Genomic DNA, 23650 nt, shown 5'->3' with positions numbered 1-23650 from the left:
TTATGCATTTTATTTTTTTTCTAAAATATAGACATTTGTTTTAGAAACTTAAAAGTGTATTGGTGAACTTTTATAAATTTTTTGAGCTACTTTAAACAGGCAGAAGTGTTTTCGAACTCATGTTTGCAGAGATGAGGTATTTTTACATTATAGGAATTGAAATGTCATCAACTAATTACAGAGCTGCATCAGTATCTTTTAAGACGTTACATAAAACGGTCTTAAAATAAGATTCGACTACGAATATACCGACCTTAGTCTTCAAAATATAAATTAAAACTGCAAAATAGACGTCGATGGAATTCAGGCAGGTGAGGAAATTCGTGTGTCTCATTCTTATTATTTTTTTCTATCGTGTCACAATTCGTATATTCGTATATTTGCTGGTGACTGTTATCTACATATGACGAGATGCATTCTTATGCAGCTTATAAAACACGTTCGTCGATGTACGTACGACGCTCGTACTTTCCAGCTTCCTAAACGCGCCGGAAATACGAGAATACTCTCAGTTATAAGATTTCAAAGTGCGTGCATTACCAATGTATCTTACGCGACAAATAATTTATCAAATGCCATGCTCTTTTTATCGTGTCGGCGACGCGTGAATAACGAGCGAAGAGAAAAGCGTACGACCGTTTATTACACACGTCCGTTAACACGTAAAAATTTCAATGCTAGAATCGCCAATATCACATTTTTGTGCGATTCATACTTTCAGGAATCGGATACGAAGTATCCGCTCGTATTTCTTTCTTGTCTTTTGTTGTTTTTAAAAAGAAATGCGCGTATAGCAAATTCGCGATAGTAAAAACATTACTTACATACAATCAGCACTCGAGAAAAATTTCAGGAATCCGATGGATCAAATAATGAATGACTCTGCATAAATCTCTCGCGTCGCGTGAAAAATTCCATGAGACACGTCGATTCGAGATCCACGAATCAAAATGACAGAAGTTGCCGTGCTGCTTGTTCCGACGTAGTACAATTTCATTCCATAATAACTCGAGATAAATATACAAAATAGAAAAGAAAAGGGCTGAGAAAGCATACAGGAGCAGCCTACTTTTTCGCTATTTGCCCGTCCACGAATTCGAGGTAACTCGAACCGACTTTTAGAAGCGCGACTCCGGTGCCGATGCCAGCTAATGTACAGCAGACTGGGCTTGGCGGCACTACGGAACGTATCACCGCCCACATTAAGACTGACCCCAGGCTCAACAATACCGCACCGGTAGCACTGAAAAGTAGATATGATGAAATAAGTGATAATTCAATTCTATTCGAAAAGTAAGTTTGTTTAATTCATTTGGTTGATGAATCACGTTATGCAAAAGCTGTAAAAGAATTCAGTAAAAGCTATGTTAGAGTTGTATGATAAATGAAATAGCACTCTAAAGACTAATCTACAGTGTGCTCTATTTATTTTATTGACAATTGTGAGTGCTTTCCACATATGCAACACAGACGACACTGTGTAACACAGTGAATCATTTTATCTTTGTTTAATATTGACAAGGATAAAATAATTCACTGTGTTACAGAGTGTCATAGCTGGAAAGCATACTGTGTTTCTTGTCTCCATTGGAGTTTATTAATTTTCATCTCACCAATTTTCAACAAAACAATGAGCAAAGAAGCAAAAAAGCAATAAACACAAAAAAGGGAAAGAAAGCACAACACATTGTAAATTAATTCATAAAAGGCCTGTTAATAAACATTTATTCATCCTTCATCCTTGTAACTCACTTTGTATACATATTTATATATGCAACAAGGACAAAATGGTTCCAAGAATGCTACGTTAAGCGGAACATGCCCAAAGGTGCTTTACATGTGTTGTGCAACAAATTTTTTCAGTGCGTTGACTAACTGCAAGATTGAGAAGGTTCTCAAGTCTTTGGAAACTTCTATTCGACAAATGTAATATCGGCCTGACGTAATTCATCAATCGATGAATTAAAAAACTCATTTTGTATGCACATATATGTACATCGAAACTTGGGAATCTCACCTGTATAAAATTCTCACAGACTGCGGCGCGGTCTTCATGTGTTCACGTGTATAGATGTATGATCCGGTACCAACCAGAGTGCCAGCCAGCAGGAAATTCGTAATGTCCCTCTTCGGGAACACTCTGGAAAGGATAAATCGGTGCTATTCACGATCTCTTTCTTCTAAGCCTAATAACATCCTCTTCGATGCGACTCGTGTCAATTAAAAAAATCCACGACACGTTCGTCTGCCGCAATATTCATAAAAGTTACAAGGAGTTACGTAATAAGAGAGAAAGAAAGAGAGAGAGAAAGAGAGAAAACGGGAACGAGAAGACTCGATCGTCGCACTCGCGAATCGAAGGACGGACCGCGGGGGGACGAACTTACTTGACGACGAGGCTCGGGTTCATGACGTTGACGGACATCGCGGTGTAGGATGCAGCGCCGAGTGCCGGCGCGTAGAATTTGGCGAGGCTACACCGCGTGACCGGTTGCAAGCCGAGCTTCTTCACGACCGCCGAGCAGTAGCCGCCGCTGCTACCGGCGGCATCACCACCGCCGTTCTCCGTCGCAGACATGCTTCCCCTTGTCGCTTGTGAACGCCCGTTCTTTCGTGCGAGTCGACGGACAATCCTCTTCCGGAACTCAGTGTCGTCGTCTTGAGCAGTCTTGAGTTTCGACGTCTCGACGCTAGACTTTGGTCGGTAACCTTCGCGCCCTCAAACGAACACGCACACACGCACATACGCACATACACACATGCACACAGCCGCTCGCGTCGTACGGAGTACGGCACTGCGCAGCGCGCCTGCGCGAGCGTGACGTAGTCATGACGTAGCAACATGGCGTCGAGCTATTATACCGACACGGCCAGTGCGTAGTGCTGCGTAGTACGCGGACGATGCGGACGGTCGGATCACGAGTGTCGCTGGTGATCGGTGAGCCGTTGTCGATATGAGCGCGCCTCTGCTCGGCGTTCCCCTGGAGAAGAGTTTCGCGTGCAGTTTGTTTGTCGGCGCCACGTATACGCGGGTAGATCGCCGCGCTTTCCATCATCCGTATTCGATTCGAGACCTCTCTGATGTCGAAGAGGTATTTCCGCGCAGCACGATTTTGTGTGATAACGAGAGAAAGGGGGGTTTTACGGTGATTAGCGATTGTGGACAACGAGACACTCGATGGCGACTTATCCGCCCGGTGACCCGGGACGAAGAACATCGCGGGATTCTCGAGGATTTGACGAAAGATTTGTTTATCATTGCTGTACGTATTGGTCGGCACGGGCCGCGTATCATGGAACACTCTCCGCGATAGTTATCAAATAACATAAACGCTCGGGGAAAAATGCGAGATTCCAGCTCTGGAACTTTCGATGGCGATTCCACCGTTTGTGCTGTCATGAATAACCAAGCGAATCGACTCGCGCGCATTCTAACTTGTTGATAGGTAAATCTATATTAGTCTCGCGATAATTTTCAAGTTTGCTGCTCGATAATAAGTATAAATATGTTGCGGAAAATGCTAAGTTGAGTGTGGAACATGGTAGCGTTGGCGCGAACACAGCGTCAGCGTCGCGTCAGTCTCGTCGCGTGAAGTTGTCCGCGCAAGGACGAAGCCGCTTCGCGCTACCTTCAGTTCCATTCACGTTTCTTTTACAGAACGCAACGGACGCGGGATGGACGGGCTTCGGAACGGAGGCGTTGTCGCGGCTCGTTTAACAGGTGAGCGAAACCTCGCATTAATAGCCATTGCCAAAAGTCAATCATCGCGTAACGTAGATCCGATGCTCGTACGTTGCGCGGCGGCGGCGGCGTGAGCGCGGCGTCGATCTTTACGTAAAATTGACCGTACGCGCGCGGGCCGGCACGAAGCCGGCTCGCCATCTTAATTCATATTTATATGTTTGATTGCAGAACGCGATGGATGTAGGATGGATCGGAGCTGGAGCGAGTGGCGTCGCGAGATTCTTGTAACAGGCAAGCAAAATCAATCTCAATCTCGATCGCGAATATTATGATCAGTTTAACCGTCGCGTAATACAAATTCTGTACTCATACCGATGATTCGTACAAACACGATAATCGGTAGAAAGTATATCGTGCTACCTGTTGATAACGATGATACATACATGTTCGGGTTGCAAGTAACGCACGCGGATGTCGAGCTCATAATATTGATATGTTTCTAACGTATATTACGAAATAATAATTGTTGTAAAAGACATGTATGTACATTTGTTGCTCGAGACGCGGATCAGTGCATTAATGTGAAGTTGGGAACGGGATGGTAGCGTCACTGCGTCCCAAATGTGGCGTCGCTATGAAGTTGTCCGCGCGGGAGATGAAACCGTTTCGTTTTCTTAATTGCATTAATTTTTTATTTGCAGAATACGGCGTACGCAGAAAGAATCAACTCCGAAACGAATGGCGTTACGATTCATCCAATTGGTAAGCAAAGTTTATGTTAACCATGCATTTATTTTTAAACAGCACCTAATTATCGCATAGAACACAGATTCGATATTTGTTTGCGACATAGCGCGCGATTTTTGTATTTTAGTAATTTATTTTTATTAAAATTTTACACTTTTGTCATATATCTGTGAAAATTATAAATAAAAAATAGTACTTGCATGCAAAAATAATTTTCCCATATATTTATTTTTAATATTATTTCTATTTGAATATTTTTTTGTATTTGAATACTTTTTTTGTGTTACAGATTGTACTACAATTCTATTATTGCACATCGTGGGAATATAATTTGAAAAGGAGATTTGACAACTCGAAGAGAGATCAGACTTAAGGGAGGTATCGGGCTTCAGTGGAGCAACTTTGCGGTAAGCATTGTTGCTTACATACGTAAAATTAATTGTTTGTCTCTGTTTCTTTAGTCATTTTGTTTCAATTTTTTAAAAATAATAATTAGAGGAAAAAATATTTTAATATAAAACTTTATAAATTTATTCTTATGAAGTTATTCTTTTTGAAAATGTATAATTATGGTAGAAAATTTTAATTTAAAAGTAATTAAAAAATTCTATGCATGTGAAAATTATCTTTGGAATCGTTAGTTATTTTGACAGCTATTTTAATAAGGATCTTATATTTATATGTTACAGATTCATCGTAGCAACGTATCTGATAACTCCACTGTTGCGCATCGATCGGTGAGTGATAAAACAATTTATAAATGAAGTAACGAAACTATGAAATATAGTAAGCCATTTTACTTTTTAATCATATAAAAGAAAATAGAAATGTTAAAAAAAAATTATTAGTTTAAATAAATAAAATTATGTCCGGACATAATAGTAATTTCACGACATTATTGGGGCATTGCAATAATTGCAGATTGGCACACAAACGTCTTGTAGAATTTATATGTAGTGTTGCCACATACTGTAACAAATTACTCTTTTACATTTTTTATTTGATCCATCGTATACATATTTTGAATTTCACTTTATTTTACTCCATCAACGTCCCGCATTGTGTAATTTTTTACGATTCGTAAAATCTAATACACAGCCTGTGAATATATAAAAGAATATATTATTTAATATCTTTGTTAGTGATATTAAAAGTGTGATGGATATTAAGGACAAAACATGATTTTACATTATATTTATAAAAATTATATTGGTTTACTACATTAAGTGCAATTATATAAACAAAATTTAAAGCAGGCCTTTAACAGAATGTACATTATTAACTTAGGAAAAAGAAGTTAATAAGTTGCAGTTTACGTGTTTTAAAAATAACTAGTTCAAGTTGAAAATTAACCAAACTAAGTTAAAAGTTATTTACTTTTCAACTTTAGTTATTTAACTTTTAACTAGTTATTGCACAACTCCAAGTCATCTAATCTTACTCACTTCTTGTCTCTGAGAATCTACATTTTATGAAATAATGCGTGCTCGAAGACGATTTATTTTTATAACCACTATAATTTTCGTTGCTTTCACTTGCAAAATTTTCAAACTGTAGAAAGTTTAACACAAATCATTCGTATGTACTTTTGAAAACAAAATTCACATTTATTCGAAGATAACTTTTTCTTTGATTCTTGAAACGTTTCCTTTAATTATTTGGTGCTTAATTTATTAGATGATATAACTGTGCAGTTTTTTTTTAAACATAGATAGCATTGTTAATTTTTCGGCATGCGAATGGGAAAGTTAGAAAGGATCAATGGATTATAATTATACAATTAATCGAAGGTTTGATCGAAATCACGCATGTTAAGGATCGCAATGATTCCGCCAATTTATTTTCTGCTTACATGTATTTTATTGCGGTTTGCTACTGTTACGTGTATTACGTATAAAAATCCAAGTTGGTATACAATAGTTGTACATCGTTCTCCGCGTGTGAGGAAGCGGGGCAATCTTTCCGCACCGCGAAATATCGAAAATACGATGTCAAAACTCTTCTCCATACATCTTCTTTTCCTCGCAGATATTATTTACACGCGTCGTCGTGTAAATATGACTCGTAGAAAAGTGTGACCGACATCCCGCGAGTCTCCAGCGCTCCGAACCCTCGATCAGCTCTAGTTTCCCTCCTTTTTTCTTCGATGATTTCCGTGTGCGAGAGCTGCAAGCTTTCTCTCTCTCTCTCTCTCTCTCTCTCTCTCTCTCTCTCTCTGCTCTACGAGCAGAATCCCGATAACTTGGATCGTTTTCAGTTTTGTTGCTCGATGAATGAGGGGAAACGTGAAACCCTCGCGCGGGTTTCGCAACCTCACTGCTTCGCGTTTTGCAAGAGCTTCTTCTCGGTGGATCCGATCCGCAAGCATTTGACTGTCAGGGCGACTATCGTGGCGACGGCACCGACGAAGGATACGATACCGAAGACCGCGAGCACCGCGAACCAGTTCTTGAACGTGCTGATCCTACTGTCGCAGTCGTAGATGTCGGTGTCGTTGAGATTGAGAGCCGAAAGATTGATCGGCCTCAGCGAGATCGATTTGTATTTACGTTTCGCGACGGTAGAGTTGCGCTCCTTTCTGATGAATCGGTAGGATATAACGTAAGTGAATCCCTGCCCATCGTGGGACCCTTTGGCGCTGTAGTACTGGATCAATAATTCGTTTCCGCTAGACGTCAAAGGTACTTGGATGTTGTTGATGTCCCAGTGAGATGCATCACAGTAGGACCACATCAGGAAGCTGTCGTTTACCTGCAAATCGTTATCGATTGTTAGAATGCAACTGCTTCGCAAGCGAAACGATCCCGCAAATAATAGATGAATTACAAAAGAAAGAAAACTAAGGATTTATTTCGCAAAAGCGTAACTCAGATAGAGTATTGTAATCATCTATCGATCTTTAGTACTTTAATCTTTCAAGTCGTATAAAATTCTCGAATTATCCTTTATCGCGTTTTCCTCTCTTGATAGTCTCAATTAAGGATGCCTGACTATGCAATACCAGTTAAAAATTATCGAAATTTAAGAATGGCAAACTTTTTAGGTTTATTCTTTGTTTTTTTCATAATCATTGACAAAAAAATGTTGGTTGTACATATTAGAATTTTGGCTTTGAAACGAGAAACAAAAAGTTTGACTTGTGTAGCAAAAATACCATATTTTACTGCAATAGCTAAATAACTTTTAAAGATGCATCGAACATACGGTTTCTGTAAAGTAAATATAATGTGGAAAAGCGTTAATATTAACACTTCAAATAAACTATACATGTAACGTATACGTATGAAAGTTGTGTAAATAAGATTATATTTTAACTTAATAACATATTTTTATAATTTATTTACTCTATTTGTTATTAAAAATAAAATTGTTTTTTACAACATTTAAAAAAAGATCTCAATTGTTCTGTGTAAGTACTCTAAGTATTCAAGATGATTTATACAATGTTTTATTGTGATTGCCTGTTTAGTTACTCTGTAAATAAATAAATAAATTTATTTTACAGAACTGATCTCTACATCGCAATGAAACTTTACTTAAATTATCTTGAATATTTAAAGTGCTTGAATAAAAAATTCAGTTTTTTATTATTATTTTATTATTAATTATATTTTCACTAGAGCACATGTCTTATTGAAATAACTTTCTATCTAAATAAAAAATCACCGTCAAATTTTGTCTACTACTTTCAAATGCAATAAAACAATCTGTAATTTTTTCATAATTTTCTTAATCTTTCGAGAAATATCCAATACATCCAAATGAGTGAGTGGATCCAAATGAATTTTTACATGACTATACTATTAGATTTTCATTTGTATGTGTATATAAAAAGAATTGATTTAGTTCATAATGTTAGTTTCTCAAATTTGCAAATAATTATTATACAAATAATTATTTTACATAAAAATCAGAAGTAAATAAAAACTTAAGTAACTTTTAAATTTAAACCAACAATTATGCTGAAATTTTACAAATACTCAAACGTAATAATAGAGCAATCAATAAAATTTTTATATTTTTAATAATGTTTTGAGATGTGATACATTATAAAAATTTATTTAAAATTAAATTGGGATTTTTTTATCTTTACACAGCTTTCTTCGTCTCCTAACACGGTCGTACGGTGCGCGTTTTAATTTTAATTAATTTTAATTTTTAATTTTAAATAAATTTTAAAGATGTGACACACCCACACGCACCCCTACACACACACACACACACACACACACACACACACACACATACACATATGCATCTTTGAAATTGATTTAAAATTTAAATTTAAAATTTAAATTAAGTAAAATCAAAACTTTAACCGCGCACTGTGTAAACGTGTCGGACACGAGGAAAGCGGTTCTAACACCGAAGATGGAAAATTCCAAACGAGAATTGCCATCGATTCGCGTATTCCGAGGAAGTCATCGTGAAGATTCGAGTACGATAGAGCTCGCGCTTACCTGCGCTCCATTGTAAACAGTAATTTCGTTGCCCGGACAAGAGTTTAGAGTAAAGTTTCGCCTCCCCGTCTCCGGTTTCTCGTGCTCGGGCTCGTTTCTGAGGATCTTTATGTGAATCGAGACCTTCTCCATGGCTCTGCCGAGAAACTTGTAAGTGCACACGGTATCAGGGGGATACCAGCTCCGCGGGGATCTGATGCTCTCCCTGCCGTTTTGCGGCCGGCCGGTGCTCCTGTACGCGAATTCGCATCTCGTGCGTCTCACCTCCCGCGATACGCGCTCTTCGTGCAGGGTCACCTGGAAGCCGTCGTGGGTCACGGTGCCGTTCTCGCGCGCGACGAACTCCAGAATGACGTTTCTCCCGCGCGAGTAGATGCGCGGCACCCGGCCGCTGCCGCAGAATCTCGAGATCTCCAGGACCCGTCCCTCCACGTTTTCCAGAAGCGCGAGATAGTCGCCGTCGCCGCACGCGTTTCTCGACGATCGATTCTCCCTGAGGTATTTGGGTTCCGGTGCCTTAATGAATTATACGGGACATACATATATCGATTTAGGCGAATAAATATAGACCGGAATATATTTCGGGATGCAGTTCAATCTTCCCGTTAAGCGAATATGTAAATCTCGCGTTGTGTAGTCATTCTCTCTAAATTTTGATCTGATACGACAAAACTGTTTGATATGATACAATTATTTAAAAATTATTTAAAAATATTAATGTAAAAATAAAATTTCAACGCGTTGCTACATATAGAACAAATATCTTCGATCTTAGAGCGCGTTTTCCAGCAAGAGACAGAAGTGGAACACAGTGACTAATTTTATTCTTGTTTAACATTGACAAACAACAAGGATAAAATGATTCATTGTCTTACACTGTGTCAACTGCGTCTCTTGCTGGAAAACGCGCGTTTTCCTTAAACGGCAATTGCAGCTTGAATTCGTGATTATATATACCTACAGTAATTGAAATAATGCTTTAAAATTTAATTGTGCAATCAGAGGAGTAAAGCAATGAAGAAATGTATGTATTGCTTTATACGTACAAAACGAATTATTGTCATTCTCCTGCTAAAGCGACTATTCAATTTTTAGTTTTCTCCTTTTAAGTAACAGTTGTCTTTGCAAAGAATACTTTCGTAACAATGATATTAAAATACATTTACTTGAAACAAGTAATATTTCTTTGAAATAAACTTGTACGTACACACAGAAAAATATATATTTGAATTAAGTAAATATTATTTATTTCGAATATTTTATTAAATTCATATATCCGTCAATCCATCATAAGTTCATCATAAGCATCAAATCTATTCAAAATATATACTAAATTTTAGTAATTTATTCAATCAAGAATATTAAGTAAACGAAAGTTCAATATGCTTTTATTTTGATTTTTCTTTGATATGATTTTATACTATTCTTGGAAAAAGTATAAATTCTTTTTTTTTCAGTTACGATAAATTTTTTTCTCTAATTTGTAATGATATACACTGGAAAAAATTCAACATTATTTCTTTGATTTAAAATTTAAAAAAAATATTTCCCAAATTTAAAAATAAATTATTTTGTACCAATTAATACTTATTTCAATCAAGGAAATGATGTTAAAATAAATATACATTAAATTATAGTAATTTATTACTTCAATCAAAAATATTAAGTAAACGAAAATTCAATTTGTTTTTATTTTGATTTTTCTTCGATATAATTTTATAATATTTTTCGGAAAAATATAATTTTTTTTTCCAGTAGTATTATAAATTTTTTTCTAAAATTTATGATGATATATACTGAAAAGAAATTTAACATTATTTCTTTGATTTAAAAAAATATTTCCGAAGTTTAAAAATAAATTATTTTGTAATTAATATTTATTTCAATCAAGGAAATGATGTTAAAATATATATATGTATATATATATATATAATTAAATATAAACTTTTATATTTAAGTGTATATTTATATTTTAAGACAGTTATTAGGAAAATATTTTTTGTTAAAGATAATCGTTGCTTATACGAGAAGAAAAAAGAGCAGATTGAGTAACCGCTTTTCTCAGCAATGGAATTGATATTTTTCTATGTGTACAGACCAATTATTAGCAAATTAGCGAAAGAAAGAATTCAATGATCCGCTAATGCGCCTTTCCTTAAGCCTCAAACGAGCTACATACCGTCACGCTGCCGATCGTTTCGCTCGGCCTTTCAGAATCACCATTGAAGTAACGATTCGACGGGACGACCCCTCGATGGTTCTTTCTCGTTATCTTCGAACGCATTGATTTTATGCGAAGCTTCGGCTCACTCGTGTCGGACTTAGGCGGCAGCTCTTTGTGACGCTGTTGCTTCCCCTCGTGCCACCGTATCGCCTTTTTCTCGTAATGCCTGAGTCTCGTTAATTGTCCGTCCGTTTCCGCGGTGTGCCTCATCGCAGGAATCCAGCCATCACCGTGCTCGTTTCTCGACCAATCGTCCCCGACAATAGATTCATCCGCCTCGACGCGATTCTCACCCCTCGCGGCCGGCGAGCCGCCCTTTTCCCCGAAGGAGTCGAAGGAGTCCTCGCAATTCTCCATCTGGCAGCTCTCCTGATCGGTGTAGTTCATCAGGTCGAATAGATCCTCCGGCTGACCGCCTATCCTGAAGCGACCGGCGTTCGACTCCAAGGCTATCCTGCATCTAGAGAATTCCAAGTTCCAATCGACCGAATTCCAAGTTCAGTATTTACCACGATTGACCGCGCCATTGACGATTCAGAACTTATCTCGAAAAGCACACATGCTTCGATCAAAGAATTAGTTTCGCCAGAACGTTTCGAACGACCCGTTTTCGACGCGTCTCGCGCACAATTAGCGATGAAGGGTAAGAAAGCAGAATTTCCAGCTCGAGTTTACAGCTGGTTCGGAGGAAAGGATATTGTTATCTTGGCGAAATCTGTTCGTTCGAAACTTCAGCAAACTCCCCCAAGCTCTAATGGATTCAGAGTGGTCGATCTAACGCGCACCTAATCCCACGTGGATAGACGCTGGGATAACCCGGCGAGGTCAGTCGGCAGGTCCTGTGCTCGTTGCGTACGGTGCACTCCACGGGACACGTCGGCGACGCGGACGCGGAGTAGCCGCGATGACGCTCGACCGCCAGGCGGATCGGCAGGATGGAGAATTGTGCGGAAAAGATGACCGGGTTCGCCGACGCGAACTGCTCGTCCGACGACAAGATGATCGTTAGGTCGGGACCGCGTCGCAGAAATAGCCTGCGGGATCGCAAACGAACCAACTTTAGCTAACGACCCTTGGGGAAACGACGTGGAGATCTGGCGAGATCTTCACGTCGGAAGAGAGGAGTGTAGGTACCTCGTAGTATTTCCGGTCACGTGGCCGCAATATCGACCTGTTGTTTCGTCCTCCGGATCGTCGGCGCTATCTGAAAACTGAAAATACGCACCCTCGCAACGGGCCTCCTTCAGGAAGCCCACCTGCAGCCTTCTGACTTTCACTTCGATCACCTACAATAAATAACACTCGCGTGACACAAATTTATTCAATTATGAATTAAATTTATCGTACACTCATTATCTATTTCTCTCCAAATTCTGTTTGCTTATTTGTTGCATTTATCTTTTATTACACCGAGAAAAAGATGCTTAAAAATATTCATTTGTAGGACATAAATTTATTTCACTAAAATGAATCTTTAAGTGAAGAAAAATGAGATATATTTTATAGAAATTTTTGTACAACTAGTAAGTATCGAAGAGAACGTCACGAGTAACATTTGCTTTCGAATATTTCAACTTTTTCTCGATGTATTAATTATATTTCGCTAAAGATGTAATAATTATTGCAAATAATTGTGTTGTGACCTGGGGATCCTTGAGCGGTGCTCTGATTCGCACGATGCATCGACCCATTCGTCCCGTCCATCGAATCCAGCCGACCGAATTTCTGATAGTACGATTGCATCCTATTGTAACCCGAAAAATATATTGTTCAAACGAAAAACAAATAACACATATATAGATACCTTGTGTTTAGCAAAACACAAGCGCAAGTATAAAAAAAAAGAATGTGAAAAATCTCATCTGAAAAAACATGCGCGTTTAAAAATGCAAAATAAATGCGATTAAATAATAATACGTAATTCTCACTTTTTATTATTAAAAAAAAAAAAAATACATGCGTACGTATAAATACGAACAAATAACGGAAAATATACGAGTGATATTTTAGACAAGATAAAATTTGCGAATATCACGTATTCGGTTACTCCAAATAATATTTCGTAATATTACTTCCTGTTTCTCTTTGGCCCTTCCCCGCGCGAGAGATTCCCCCGAGAGATCTCACGGGATCGATCTCTCGCCAGGCAAATTATTTCACAGGAAAGGACTCGAAACGGTTATCGAAATGCCGCCGGTATTCGCCGACGAAAACGCGATCTTATTTATTTAACGACCCTCACCCTTTCACCGGACTAATGAAATTACTCAGAGTTTACCGGCTAATTAATTGCCATTGATGTAAGCAATCTCGCTGAAACCGAGGCGCCGTTTGCCGATATCGTGTTTCGCCCCCCGTGTACTTCTGCTTCTCGGCTCAGCTATATTTGTCATCTTAATTATATCGTGCGCGCATACACGCGTGTGCACACACGCGAAACGTCCGTGTTCGTGCAATGTGCGACTGTGCGACTGCTGATTAATTGATACCTACGTCTAACAATATTCCCGTAAATGCCTTTTACAAATTATGTCGAATATATATTTATTTCATTGAATCTCAAGTTAATTTTAAACATTGGCAAAAGTATAGATGCTAATTTATTTCAAACGAGCGTAAATAAATAAGACGAGATAAAATATGGCATGTATTACATTTTCTACATGTAATTAATTTTCGCGTATTTTTCTTCACCGTCCTCTCGCTCGTTTGCGACTTGATAAATGCATCGTATGTCCCTTTCTTTCTTAAGAAGTATATATTTAGCACCTTTCGTTGGCGCTATAGTGGTACGGGTATGATCGCCGCGGGTCGTCCGCGCATCACAAACGCGTGACAGTGCATACGATTAATTACATCAAGTATCCTCGGGCGGTACGCTTGTCTGCGTAACGATTTTCTCGTTACAAGGGGGCATGCATAGTCATCAACTGTAGCGACTCCTTTGACGCATGGTGGTGTGCAGGAAAAACATGTCAGGCATCCCTCGAAACGCGTATCTTGATTTTGCCATTGTGACACACACACACACACACACACACACACACACACACACACACGCACGCACGCACACGCACGCACACGCACGCACGCTCGCACGCACGCTCGCACGCACGCGCACACACACACGCGCGCGCGCGCGCGCACGCACATACCCACACACACGATTTAATTTTACATTTAATATTTCCGTGCAATCGCAATTTTCATATCCGTAACGCGTGACATAAGAACGTTTAATCTTCCGCTCGCGCTCATCGGTCAATTTTCACGGTAGCGCTAAATAACGTTGTCCCTCGACCTAAGCGAATGTTATTCCATTACAAAGGTGATCAACGTTCTTTCTCGATGGAGGTTCGCGCCCCCTCGCACTTCATTAAGCCGCGCAATTACATTCCCGTTCTCCGAGGCTTCTCTCGGAATTGCAGGTTCTCCTCCAATCGAATTACTCGCGAACAGATTCGCATCGACACAAATAATTATCGTGCGCATAAAGTATTCGAATATGAAACACAATATGTTCCTTTACAAAAGAATTTCCTCCCTCCCTCCCTCAATATTCATCTTTGTTTAAGAAGGCCACAATTACGCCGATCTATAACTCGATAATAACCGGTAACAATGTCTTGTCTGCAGCGCTAATTAGCGAAGAAGCTTAATGGCACGTCAACGAACCTCTGATTTCAGCAGAAGCCCACGAGGGATCATTGAGCGACAGGATCAGCATCGAGAGCAGATACAACGCAGTTTCCGATCTCATCTTCGCCGCGGTGTATTACGGCGCGACTCGCTCCTGCTTCACGTCCTTCCTTCTCCTGTCTGTGCCTCCTCGCCTTCCGGTTTTACTCATTTTCCGCTCTTCTCATCGCGGAGGCTCACTTCCCTTCATAAAGGCGGCGAACTCGCCCGAGAGTCTACGCTTATCTGGGAAATGAAGAACGCCGGAAACTTATCTCGCGATCATCTCGCGACGGTCGTTAACTCGTTATCTTTCGGTACTAGATTGGACATTAGATTAGAGAGAGAAAGAGAGCATTGAAAAACGTTTTAACAAATTTGAGAGTCGCGTCGATCACAATTAAAACTGATATACAGAGGAGACTCGAGAGTTTGTAGTTTCGCGAAATTGATTCGAGCCTTACCCCATTTTTAATTCGCCTGCTCATTCGAGATTCTTTCGACGTTTCGAGATTCTTTCCACTCACGGGAGGAGACGTAAAAATAAAAGGCGGGATAAAGTTGAAGGATGGTGGATAAGCGGAGAGTAGGAACGACGGATATACATGTAAGCCTTGTAACTTTGGAAGGCGACGCGACGCGAAAAATTTCAAAGTTGTTTGAGCCATCTTGGGGGGAGAAAGAGACAGAGAGAGAGAGAGAGAGAGAGAGAGAGAGAGAGAGAGAGACAGGTCACGGCCAGTGATCCCTCCCGAAGAAATAGCGTCGGTCTTTAAGAACTTTCCGAGATCCTTCTCCCTTTTTCTGTCGGGTAGTGCGGCGGCCGAACTACCCGTGGAAAAAAAACAAAGGATAATCAGATCCTTCGCTCTTTTTCCACCCGGAGACGCGAAACGCGTCGCCGAGAAGTTCGGACTCTCCCGGCTATATCCTCTTCTCCGAAGGAATCGCGCCGGTAATCGGTTCCCGTCGAAATATTTAAGTCGGAATACGCGGAAGCTAGGAAAGTCGAACGATAAGAAAGGATTGCACGACAAACGTAGGCGCGCAACAAGTTGCTGACTTCGACTTATTTGCAATAATAAGAAAAACAAAATAAGATTGCTCTTCGGATTGTATTTCCCGATATCAATTGAAACGCAATAAAACAATCTTCGTTTGAATTTTCTTCAATGCGCGAGACGTGTTTTTCGCGTTTGATATTGTGATAATTTACGTAAAAAAAAAGAATTAATAATCTATAGAAATCTTTTGATTTCGTAATACTTAAGTGGACGTTAATAAGCTAATTACAAACTTTAATCGTTACTTGCAAATTATTTTACATGTTTCCTTTAATAAAAAAATTGCAATCGAATGTAATTGATTTTGGGTGACGCCAACGAGAGAGAGAGAGAGAGAGAGAGAGAGAGAGAGAGAGAGATAAAGAGAGTTCGCGAAACAAAGCACGCGAAACGCGCGGCAATAACTCATTCGTCTAAATTAGTTTGAAATGAAACGAACGGGGAATATTACAGCGCATATCACGCGTTCAAAACATTTCACGATAACACGGCAGGTCGGCATGTCGGCGGTTATCTACGGTGTACAGCGAACTATTGTACGCACAAGTTCGTTGTTTCGCGACAATGCTCGGACGAAGAGATGCGAATTCGTTCTGCACCGTGTCGTCGCAATTACTATTCTTACGAGAGATGCAAATAATGTTGAAGAAACGCGATCGTTCTTTCGTTTCTCTCGCGGACGTCGCGATCGACGACTCTCGTAAAGCTTATCGAGGTGAAACAGATATACACGGTTCGTACGCACGATAAAAGTTCGATATTAGAGCAGACGATGTTTATAAATTACTGTCTCATTACGATGTTTTTGACGTCCGATATCGAATAGATTTTTCGCCGCGCTTTGAATAATCCGTATCTCATCAATCGAGATCAACGTAATTCGATCGTTCTACTCGAGAAATCGCAGAATGATCTGTGGATCGAGGAACGTCGTGGTACGTCAACTATTTGTTAAGGATGTTATGGGTTATATCTTGAAGCATTATCAAAAACATAAAAATTTCGCAGAATATTCTACGTAGTATTACGTTTAAGTTATTTGTGTAAAGCTACTTATCGATTTAAAAATTATTTAATTTTTTCTTTACTCTTGATTTCTTATGTAAATTCGCGTTTTGTAAATTTGATGGGAAAGTAGCGTTACCAATAAAATGAAAATGTTTACATAAACTAATAAAACTCTGACAGATATTCGTGCAAAAATTCATTTAGATCCGCTTACTCGTTTAAAAGTTATTTATTCAAGACTGCAGCAAAATATAGTATTATAATTTTTGCTACACTTTAAATAAAAAATTTTTATTGTTTTCTGTTTTGCACTTTCTTTCAATTGATTAGAAAAAGAAAAGAAAAAGAAAAACCCACAGAATTTTTAATAATTTTTAAATTTTAATAACCTTTAGCTCGTATTGTATAGTCAAAACATCCTTAACAGCACCGGCATTTTGCGGAATTTGCGAAGTACATTGTGCTAGTATAATTAGCCGTATTTTTGAAAAATAAGTGTTGCAACATAAAGAAGCAACAGCAGAGGAAACAAACAGGAGGAGGAGGAGGAGAAAGAGGAGAAAATGAGGGCCAGGGAGGCGTCGGATGGCACCAGAACAATTACAGAGTGAGTTATTCATTTACCGTTTCACGTATCGTTACAGTTATTTATATTTCTCTCGCGCATGCAACGATTATTTTTGAAGAATACTGAAAGTGACGAGACGTCTAATAAACATTGCGTCGCGGTACGAAAGGGGTCTTTAGTCAGATAAATTATTTCAAAGAGTCGAACGCTCCTTGGAGGATTTCGCTGGAAAATATCGTGGGACATCAGTTACCAATTCTTTTTTTCTCTTTCGATTCGCACACCTGTCTCCCGGGTGTTTCGTGGATACATATTTCGGTCTGCAGATAGTGCCAAGGAAATGAATGTGCGCTGTCTCCTCGCGCGCGCCGTCTCTGGACCGACCGAGCGTTGCGTCGCGTCGCGTCGCACGATGCACCATGCACCATGCACTTCCCGATTCTCGATTTGGTCCCGAATTTAGCGGCACGCGCGCAAAAGCGATTTTCCACCGGAATAGCGCAACCAACCACGCGGTTCCGGTTATTTCGGGCAATTGTTAAGTAGCGTCGCGCGCGGCCACACCGAAAGCACATTTACACTCCTGGTGCCTCATCAGGAGCGTGATTCAGCGCGCGGGCGCTCTTATCTCGCCGCTTTGTCCGCCCCTAATAAATGTAAGGCCGCCCGAGCCGGGCGTAATCAGTCTTATAGCCCCCGTAATTACCTAAATCTCGGTATATTTATAACGGTGTTTCTCGACACGCCGTTAAATTAGTGGCTATCTCGTGTATCGCCGCTCTCTCTCTCTCTCTCTTTCTCTCTTTCTCTTCCCTCCGTTCCTTTTCTTTTTTTCCTCTTGTTTTTCGTTAACGCTTTGTAACGCGATGCGTCGACGTTCTTTTTAATTTCCTATGGCACGCTTTCGATAATTAAATAAGTAAGCTCTCGCTAAGCGGATCCTATTTTCCCGAAAGTTTGCATTATTCGATGGCGGCGCGTCGCAATTGCATCAAGTTTTAATTGCAGATGCTCACAGAGGAATCTGTGGAACCCATTAGGTAATTTAATTCCACGTCGAAAGGATTAAACTTTAATGGTTGAAAATTACGCTCTTGATACGTCGAATGAGATTTTAGGCGCGTATTGCCATCACAAATAGCACAAGCGATAGAAGAGTAACAGAGGGAGCGTGGCGATCATCAACGCTCATCGTGAACATGTAACCGAATCATTTTAATACATTATTAAATTTACATATATCAGTGGATGCATGCGCGAGTGAGATACGACTTACCTGCTTCAAATCACAAAGTCCTTTACGACGCTTTTTGCGCCTTCCTCGTCGGCGAGTGCCACGTGCTCCGGATCGAAGCGCGGAGCGAGATGCGCATCTCGCGGGTCGATCGGATTGAAAAAAATTCCACTAATTACTCCGTAAAATTTGCGAGCTAAATAATAATTAGGAGAGAAGTCCCGGCGACGGGACGGGAAGAAATTCAATCGATACACTCGATAGTCGAGAGACGCGGAGAAGTGATGGGGCGAACCGTCGTCGTTGTTGTCGGGTGTCACGTGCTTCCGTGCCGCACCGCCCGGCACCCGAATTCTCTCTGTCGCGGTGGAAAAAGCTTTTTCCACGAACGCTTCCAGCGGCGACACGTAACGCTTTTTATCGGCGCAGGCACACGTGTCACGCGAGATTATTGGCCTTTGTGAGCGGGCTGACAAATGGTCCAGCGCATATGGCGCGTCGCGCACGACTGAGGCCAGATTTCGGTCCAGCAGCATCTCCCCCCTCGTCTCCGCGCGCGCTGCCGTTCTCCCCCGCGCCACCCCCGCCGCCCCTGTCGCGCGCTCACGATGCATCACGCAGAATCCGCGCGCGCGTACATACCCCTCCGACATTGTTAACGAGAGCCTCTCGCAATGGTATATTTTATCTCGTGTAAAACATTCGTCAGTTTAGATTTCGGAACGAGCGCTGCGAGAGACCCGGCGCAAGACAAGATTATAAATTACGACGTCTAAAATGTAGTTAATGCCCTCGCGCTTGTTATTGACGACTCCGACGCACGTGTTATCCGCGATATTACGTTATTGAGATACCACGGCGTCGATTGACAATTTCGTTTTTGAATCGTGAAATATTAGCCCCGCGAGCTGACCCGTAAATTAAACGGGATGCAAATTGGTAAAATCTCGCGACTGATCTCGTCCCGGATTTCCCTAACGGACAGACGACAGGAAGGATATACGAATATAACCGGCAACCAAACTTGAATGAAACTTTCTAGGAGATTGCTCCCGCGGGACTCATGACGGAGGCTAATACGCTTTAAGAATATCACAAACGGAAATTGTGAAAGGGGCAATCTCGAAAGGTGCCATTTAATTCGAAGGAAATCTCCGTGCTTTCGCCGAGAGCAGGGTAGGAAGAAAAATTCATGTCTGCAGTTTGAAAGAGTCCGCCCTAATTTGATCCCAAATACGCGATTTATTTTTTTCTTTTTTCGTAATCTCCAATTATCTCTTCGGAAAATCGAAATGCATATACAGCATTTAATGGAGGAACTGAAAAGAGATTCGAGGATTTCACAGACCGCTTTGAAGATCGGGGAAAGATCAGGGAAGATTTGAAGAGATCGGAAGATCAGAAAGTCTCATTCAAGCCATAATTTTACGAAATGCGCTAAAAAAAAAATTATTCTCAAGTCGAAAATTGTTTTATTATTATTCATTGCTTTAATCTGATTATTTTTATTACTTTTATCTGGGATATGTTATTACTGCTCGATTCGTTCTACTTCGATTGGTACTATTCGAGTCGGATAATGAATGGTCGAAGGTAAACTCGAATCAAACGAAGTCGAGGGCGATTCGATCGCGGCTGCTCGCCAGAGGAGGCATCCTGCTGGAAAAAGAAGCTGAGACGTGTGAAGGGACCGTCGAACTTTTCACGAACTCTCAAAACTTCGGGATCTTCTCTCCCTCTGAGCCCTCTTCCCACTGCCCGATCTCGCTTGCTCATCCCGCTCACGTACGCGAGGGCGGTTGTTTTGGCGATGAGGGTAGCCGGGATTCGCTCGGGCGGTGCTCTCGGCAAAATACGAGATCCGAATTATTGGGACGCCTCTACCCCGAAACCGTCGCGATTTCCAAGTGCGACACGTATGAAGTCGATATATCGTTGCGAGCGATATATGCCACTGGCGTCCTTCCTTTCAAACGAGGATTGTCACGAGGGGGTAGAAAAACAGGCTCGTTAAGGAGACGCGAGAAAGCGTAGCGTTGTCGAGTGGATAGAAAAGCCGATTTCAGGTCGTAATGCCCCACGCAATGAGAATAGAAATTATAGATTAATTATCAGCAAGTGGTTTTACTTTCGACAGGCTTTTAATCAACTCTGAGTAGGTCGAGGATTTTACGTTTTATTTTCTTTTTTCTCCAATCACGTTTTGAAAAAGGAAGAACAGATTTAAACATTATTCGCTATATTTTTTAAGAAAATGTTTTCTTAGAATTAGATGAATTCCCCGATAGACACGTTGTGCGAATATTGCACAATATTTTGGTATCGCGAATTGACGAAAATTTTGCAATATTGTTATGAGATGATACGAAACATGATGCAGGCATTCAAATAAAATTTCTAATTAATATTTGTCAAAAATTAGACAAATCCAAATTTGTGGTATAAATATTTTACATTTATTTCAAGAATCGTTTGATTCTTAAAACTTTACTTAAAATTTTATCATGCTTAATGTGTAGTATTTCATACTGCAATATTTCTACATTATAATTTAGGAATAATTATGCATTTTTAAATATGTATATAGATTAATTATATTTCTAAATATTTACACGTAACAGCTAAATTTTTTTTAATTAAATAATTTTTCTCTAAATTTTATTTTGCAAATATACTATTAAGAAAATAAAACAACATAGTGTTGTTTTAAAATTATGTTGCGCACAGAGTTATCAATATTTTGTGAAAGGAATATTTCTATATTTATTTTTGTAAATATACTTCTATATATATTTTTGTAAATATGGATTAATAATATTTCTAAATATTTGATACGTAATATAACTAAATTGTTTTCAATTATTAAATAATTTCTCTCTAAATTTTATTTCACAAATATACTATTAAAAAGATAAATAGTTTTGTTGAAATGCTGTTTCAAAATTATGTTGCGCACAGAGTTATATCAATATTTTGTGAAAGGAATACTTTTATATTTATTTTTGTAAATATATCTACGTGATTGAAAATTTTTTATATTTGTTTCAAGAATTATTTCATTCTTTATTTAAAATTTTATCATGCTTATAGTATAATATTTCATACTGCAATATTTCTATATTATAATTTAGGAATAATTATGCATTTTTGTAAACATGTACATGGATTAATTATATTTTTTAATATTTTATACGTAATACAAAAAAAAAATTTTTTTGAATTATTAAATAATTTCTCTCTAAATTTTATTTCGCAAATATATTATTAAAAAGATAAATTGACATAGTTTTGTCGAAAAGCTGTTTCAAAATTATGTTACGCAAACAGTTATCAATATTTTATGAAAGAAAATACTTCTATATTTATTTTTGTAAATATACCTACATGATTGGAAATTTCAAATTTTTGCAAGATTTCGTCATATAATTGAATAAATGTTATCCCATCGGGGTTCATCCTTCGTTTTATCTCTTGCTGCAATGCTTCGTCCGTTTTCCCTTTTTCCGCCCTGCGGAGAGGTTTCGCCGAACACTCGTCGTCAAGTGTGATCGTCATTATTGGCGGGATCCCGTGCACCGAGCATACAACAGAAGTGGCTTGTACCCGTCGCTAGGTACAAAGAGCACACGGGGGATCCGCGAGACACCCCACAAAATTCCAACTGCAATAAATTATATTCGAGGCACGTGCCAGTCGTAGGGGTGAGCGTCGTGTGTGCTGTACCAAATGGCACTTTCATTGCACTTGCCCCCACGGTCTTTGCATCTTGCCGAGTTTCGTCACCCCCAATTTATAGCTCCTCTTCCGTCTTTCTTACTTCTTTTCCGGAGGGTAAAGCCACCTCGAGTGGAGACACGTATCATACATTTATTACGCATTACGTTTATTTACAGAATTTTTCGAAAGATTGGAGAGAAACCGGCGGGTAACCGGATATTCGGGGGATGTTACAAAGAAGGGGGGAGGGGAGGATTCGAGGAGCTTTTTGTTTTACTTTCGGCTTAGCTCTTTTATGTCAACTCTCGTCGACGATTCGCAACGGAGATACTTTATCTTCGGGATGTATCTACGCCGATAGCATCATTATTTTCCAAAATGATTCGCCGCGGTGCGCGAACAACGCGCGTGGGAAAAAAGGGGGATGCACCATTAAGCTGCGCAAGATACATCATTTTTCATACTTTAACGCAGCGTATACGGGTGCGTGAATAAACCAACGTGAGATTCGCTCGTGCGCGAGCGAGCGGCGATAAATGACACGGCCGGCGAACTAATGATAATTACGACGAAACCGTGTTTTGAAATTTAATTGTAATTTCCGTGCGCTTAGCGTAGAAACTAAAAACAAGCCGTGTAACGCGACTACTTTTATCTTTATCAAAGAAAGATATTTAATATCTAAAATATCCTATCTTTGACTCGACTTTCGATGATTTTCATTTAAAACATGTGAATTCCGCTCGAAATCTGCGTCTTCTTTCTATTTTCCTGCGAAATTCGTTGATCTTTAGATTTTTGAATATTTATATTTGTCAACTCTTTCTTGAACATCTGAAATTTGTTGACCTTCAAGATCTCTCTCTAGATTTTTTTACACTGAGAAGAAAAAGTTGTTGATTTGACTGAATTTTTCAACTCGATTGAATATCTTCAGTCAAATATTAAAATACTCGAACTGAAAAAATTTAATCGGGTTGGAAAATATAGTCGAGTTGCCAAAGTTACTCTGTATCTTTATTTCCTATCGTGATCCCTAAATTTCTACATTTCCGAATCTGCTGACCAATAAATCGTCATTTGCGATGGATTTATGGGCTAGAGTTGCCGGATATATGAGCCTCGTCCATAACCGGCTGACTTGTCGTTCAAGATCGCGAAACATTCGTCGTTAACTTATTACCGGGTGGAAATAATGCGCCAAGTTGTGGAAGCGTCGTTATTGCCAGACATCGCGGCGAGACGTTAGTTTCGTGTCTCATCGT

At 39.5% G+C, this 23650-nt stretch overlaps 2 protein-coding genes and 2 long non-coding RNA genes across 5 annotated transcripts; 2 read left to right on the top strand and 2 right to left on the bottom strand.

Annotated features, from left to right (window-relative positions):
- Positions 1 to 339: 339 nt before the first annotated feature.
- LOC105204819 lies at positions 340 to 2748 on the bottom strand. Its single transcript, XM_011174033.3, has 3 exons — positions 2388 to 2748; positions 2018 to 2140; positions 340 to 1243 (listed from the first exon to the last, which is right to left on the bottom strand). Exons 1-3 carry the CDS (start codon positions 2576 to 2578, stop codon positions 1066 to 1068), a joined length of 492 nt encoding a protein of 163 aa, XP_011172335.1. The 5' UTR covers positions 2579 to 2748; the 3' UTR covers positions 340 to 1065.
- A 73-nt stretch (positions 2749 to 2821) lies between these two features.
- LOC113004375 lies at positions 2822 to 3976 on the top strand. The gene is made up of 3 exons (XR_005576544.1): positions 2822 to 3263; positions 3659 to 3721; positions 3914 to 3976. It is a non-coding gene; the product is annotated as an uncharacterized LOC113004375 (long non-coding RNA).
- Positions 3977 to 4383: 407 nt separating this feature from the next.
- Positions 4384 to 14932, top strand: LOC113004376. Of its 2 annotated transcripts, none has more exons than XR_003268995.2 (4): positions 4384 to 4447; positions 4722 to 4839; positions 5122 to 5169; positions 14807 to 14932. It is a non-coding gene; the product is annotated as an uncharacterized LOC113004376 (long non-coding RNA). The 2 variants fall into 2 exon arrangements; XR_003268996.2 differs by having other exon boundaries at positions 14804 to 14927.
- On the bottom strand, positions 6213 to 15027 carry LOC105204894. The gene is made up of 7 exons (XM_026137479.2): positions 14792 to 15027; positions 12760 to 12860; positions 12251 to 12402; positions 11902 to 12150; positions 11072 to 11576; positions 8893 to 9408; positions 6213 to 7183 (listed from the first exon to the last, which is right to left on the bottom strand). Exons 1-7 carry the CDS (start codon positions 14874 to 14876, stop codon positions 6746 to 6748), a joined length of 2046 nt encoding a protein of 681 aa, XP_025993264.2. The 5' UTR covers positions 14877 to 15027; the 3' UTR covers positions 6213 to 6745.
- Between the last annotated feature and the right edge of the window lie 8623 nt (positions 15028 to 23650).

This window comes from Solenopsis invicta, chromosome 16 (assembly GCF_016802725.1).
Source record: "Solenopsis invicta isolate M01_SB chromosome 16, UNIL_Sinv_3.0, whole genome shotgun sequence".
NCBI classification, from domain to species: Eukaryota; Metazoa; Arthropoda; class Insecta; order Hymenoptera; family Formicidae; genus Solenopsis; species Solenopsis invicta.
The sequence above is the reverse complement of the archived record's forward strand: the minus strand, read 5'-3'. Positions and strand labels throughout refer to the sequence as shown.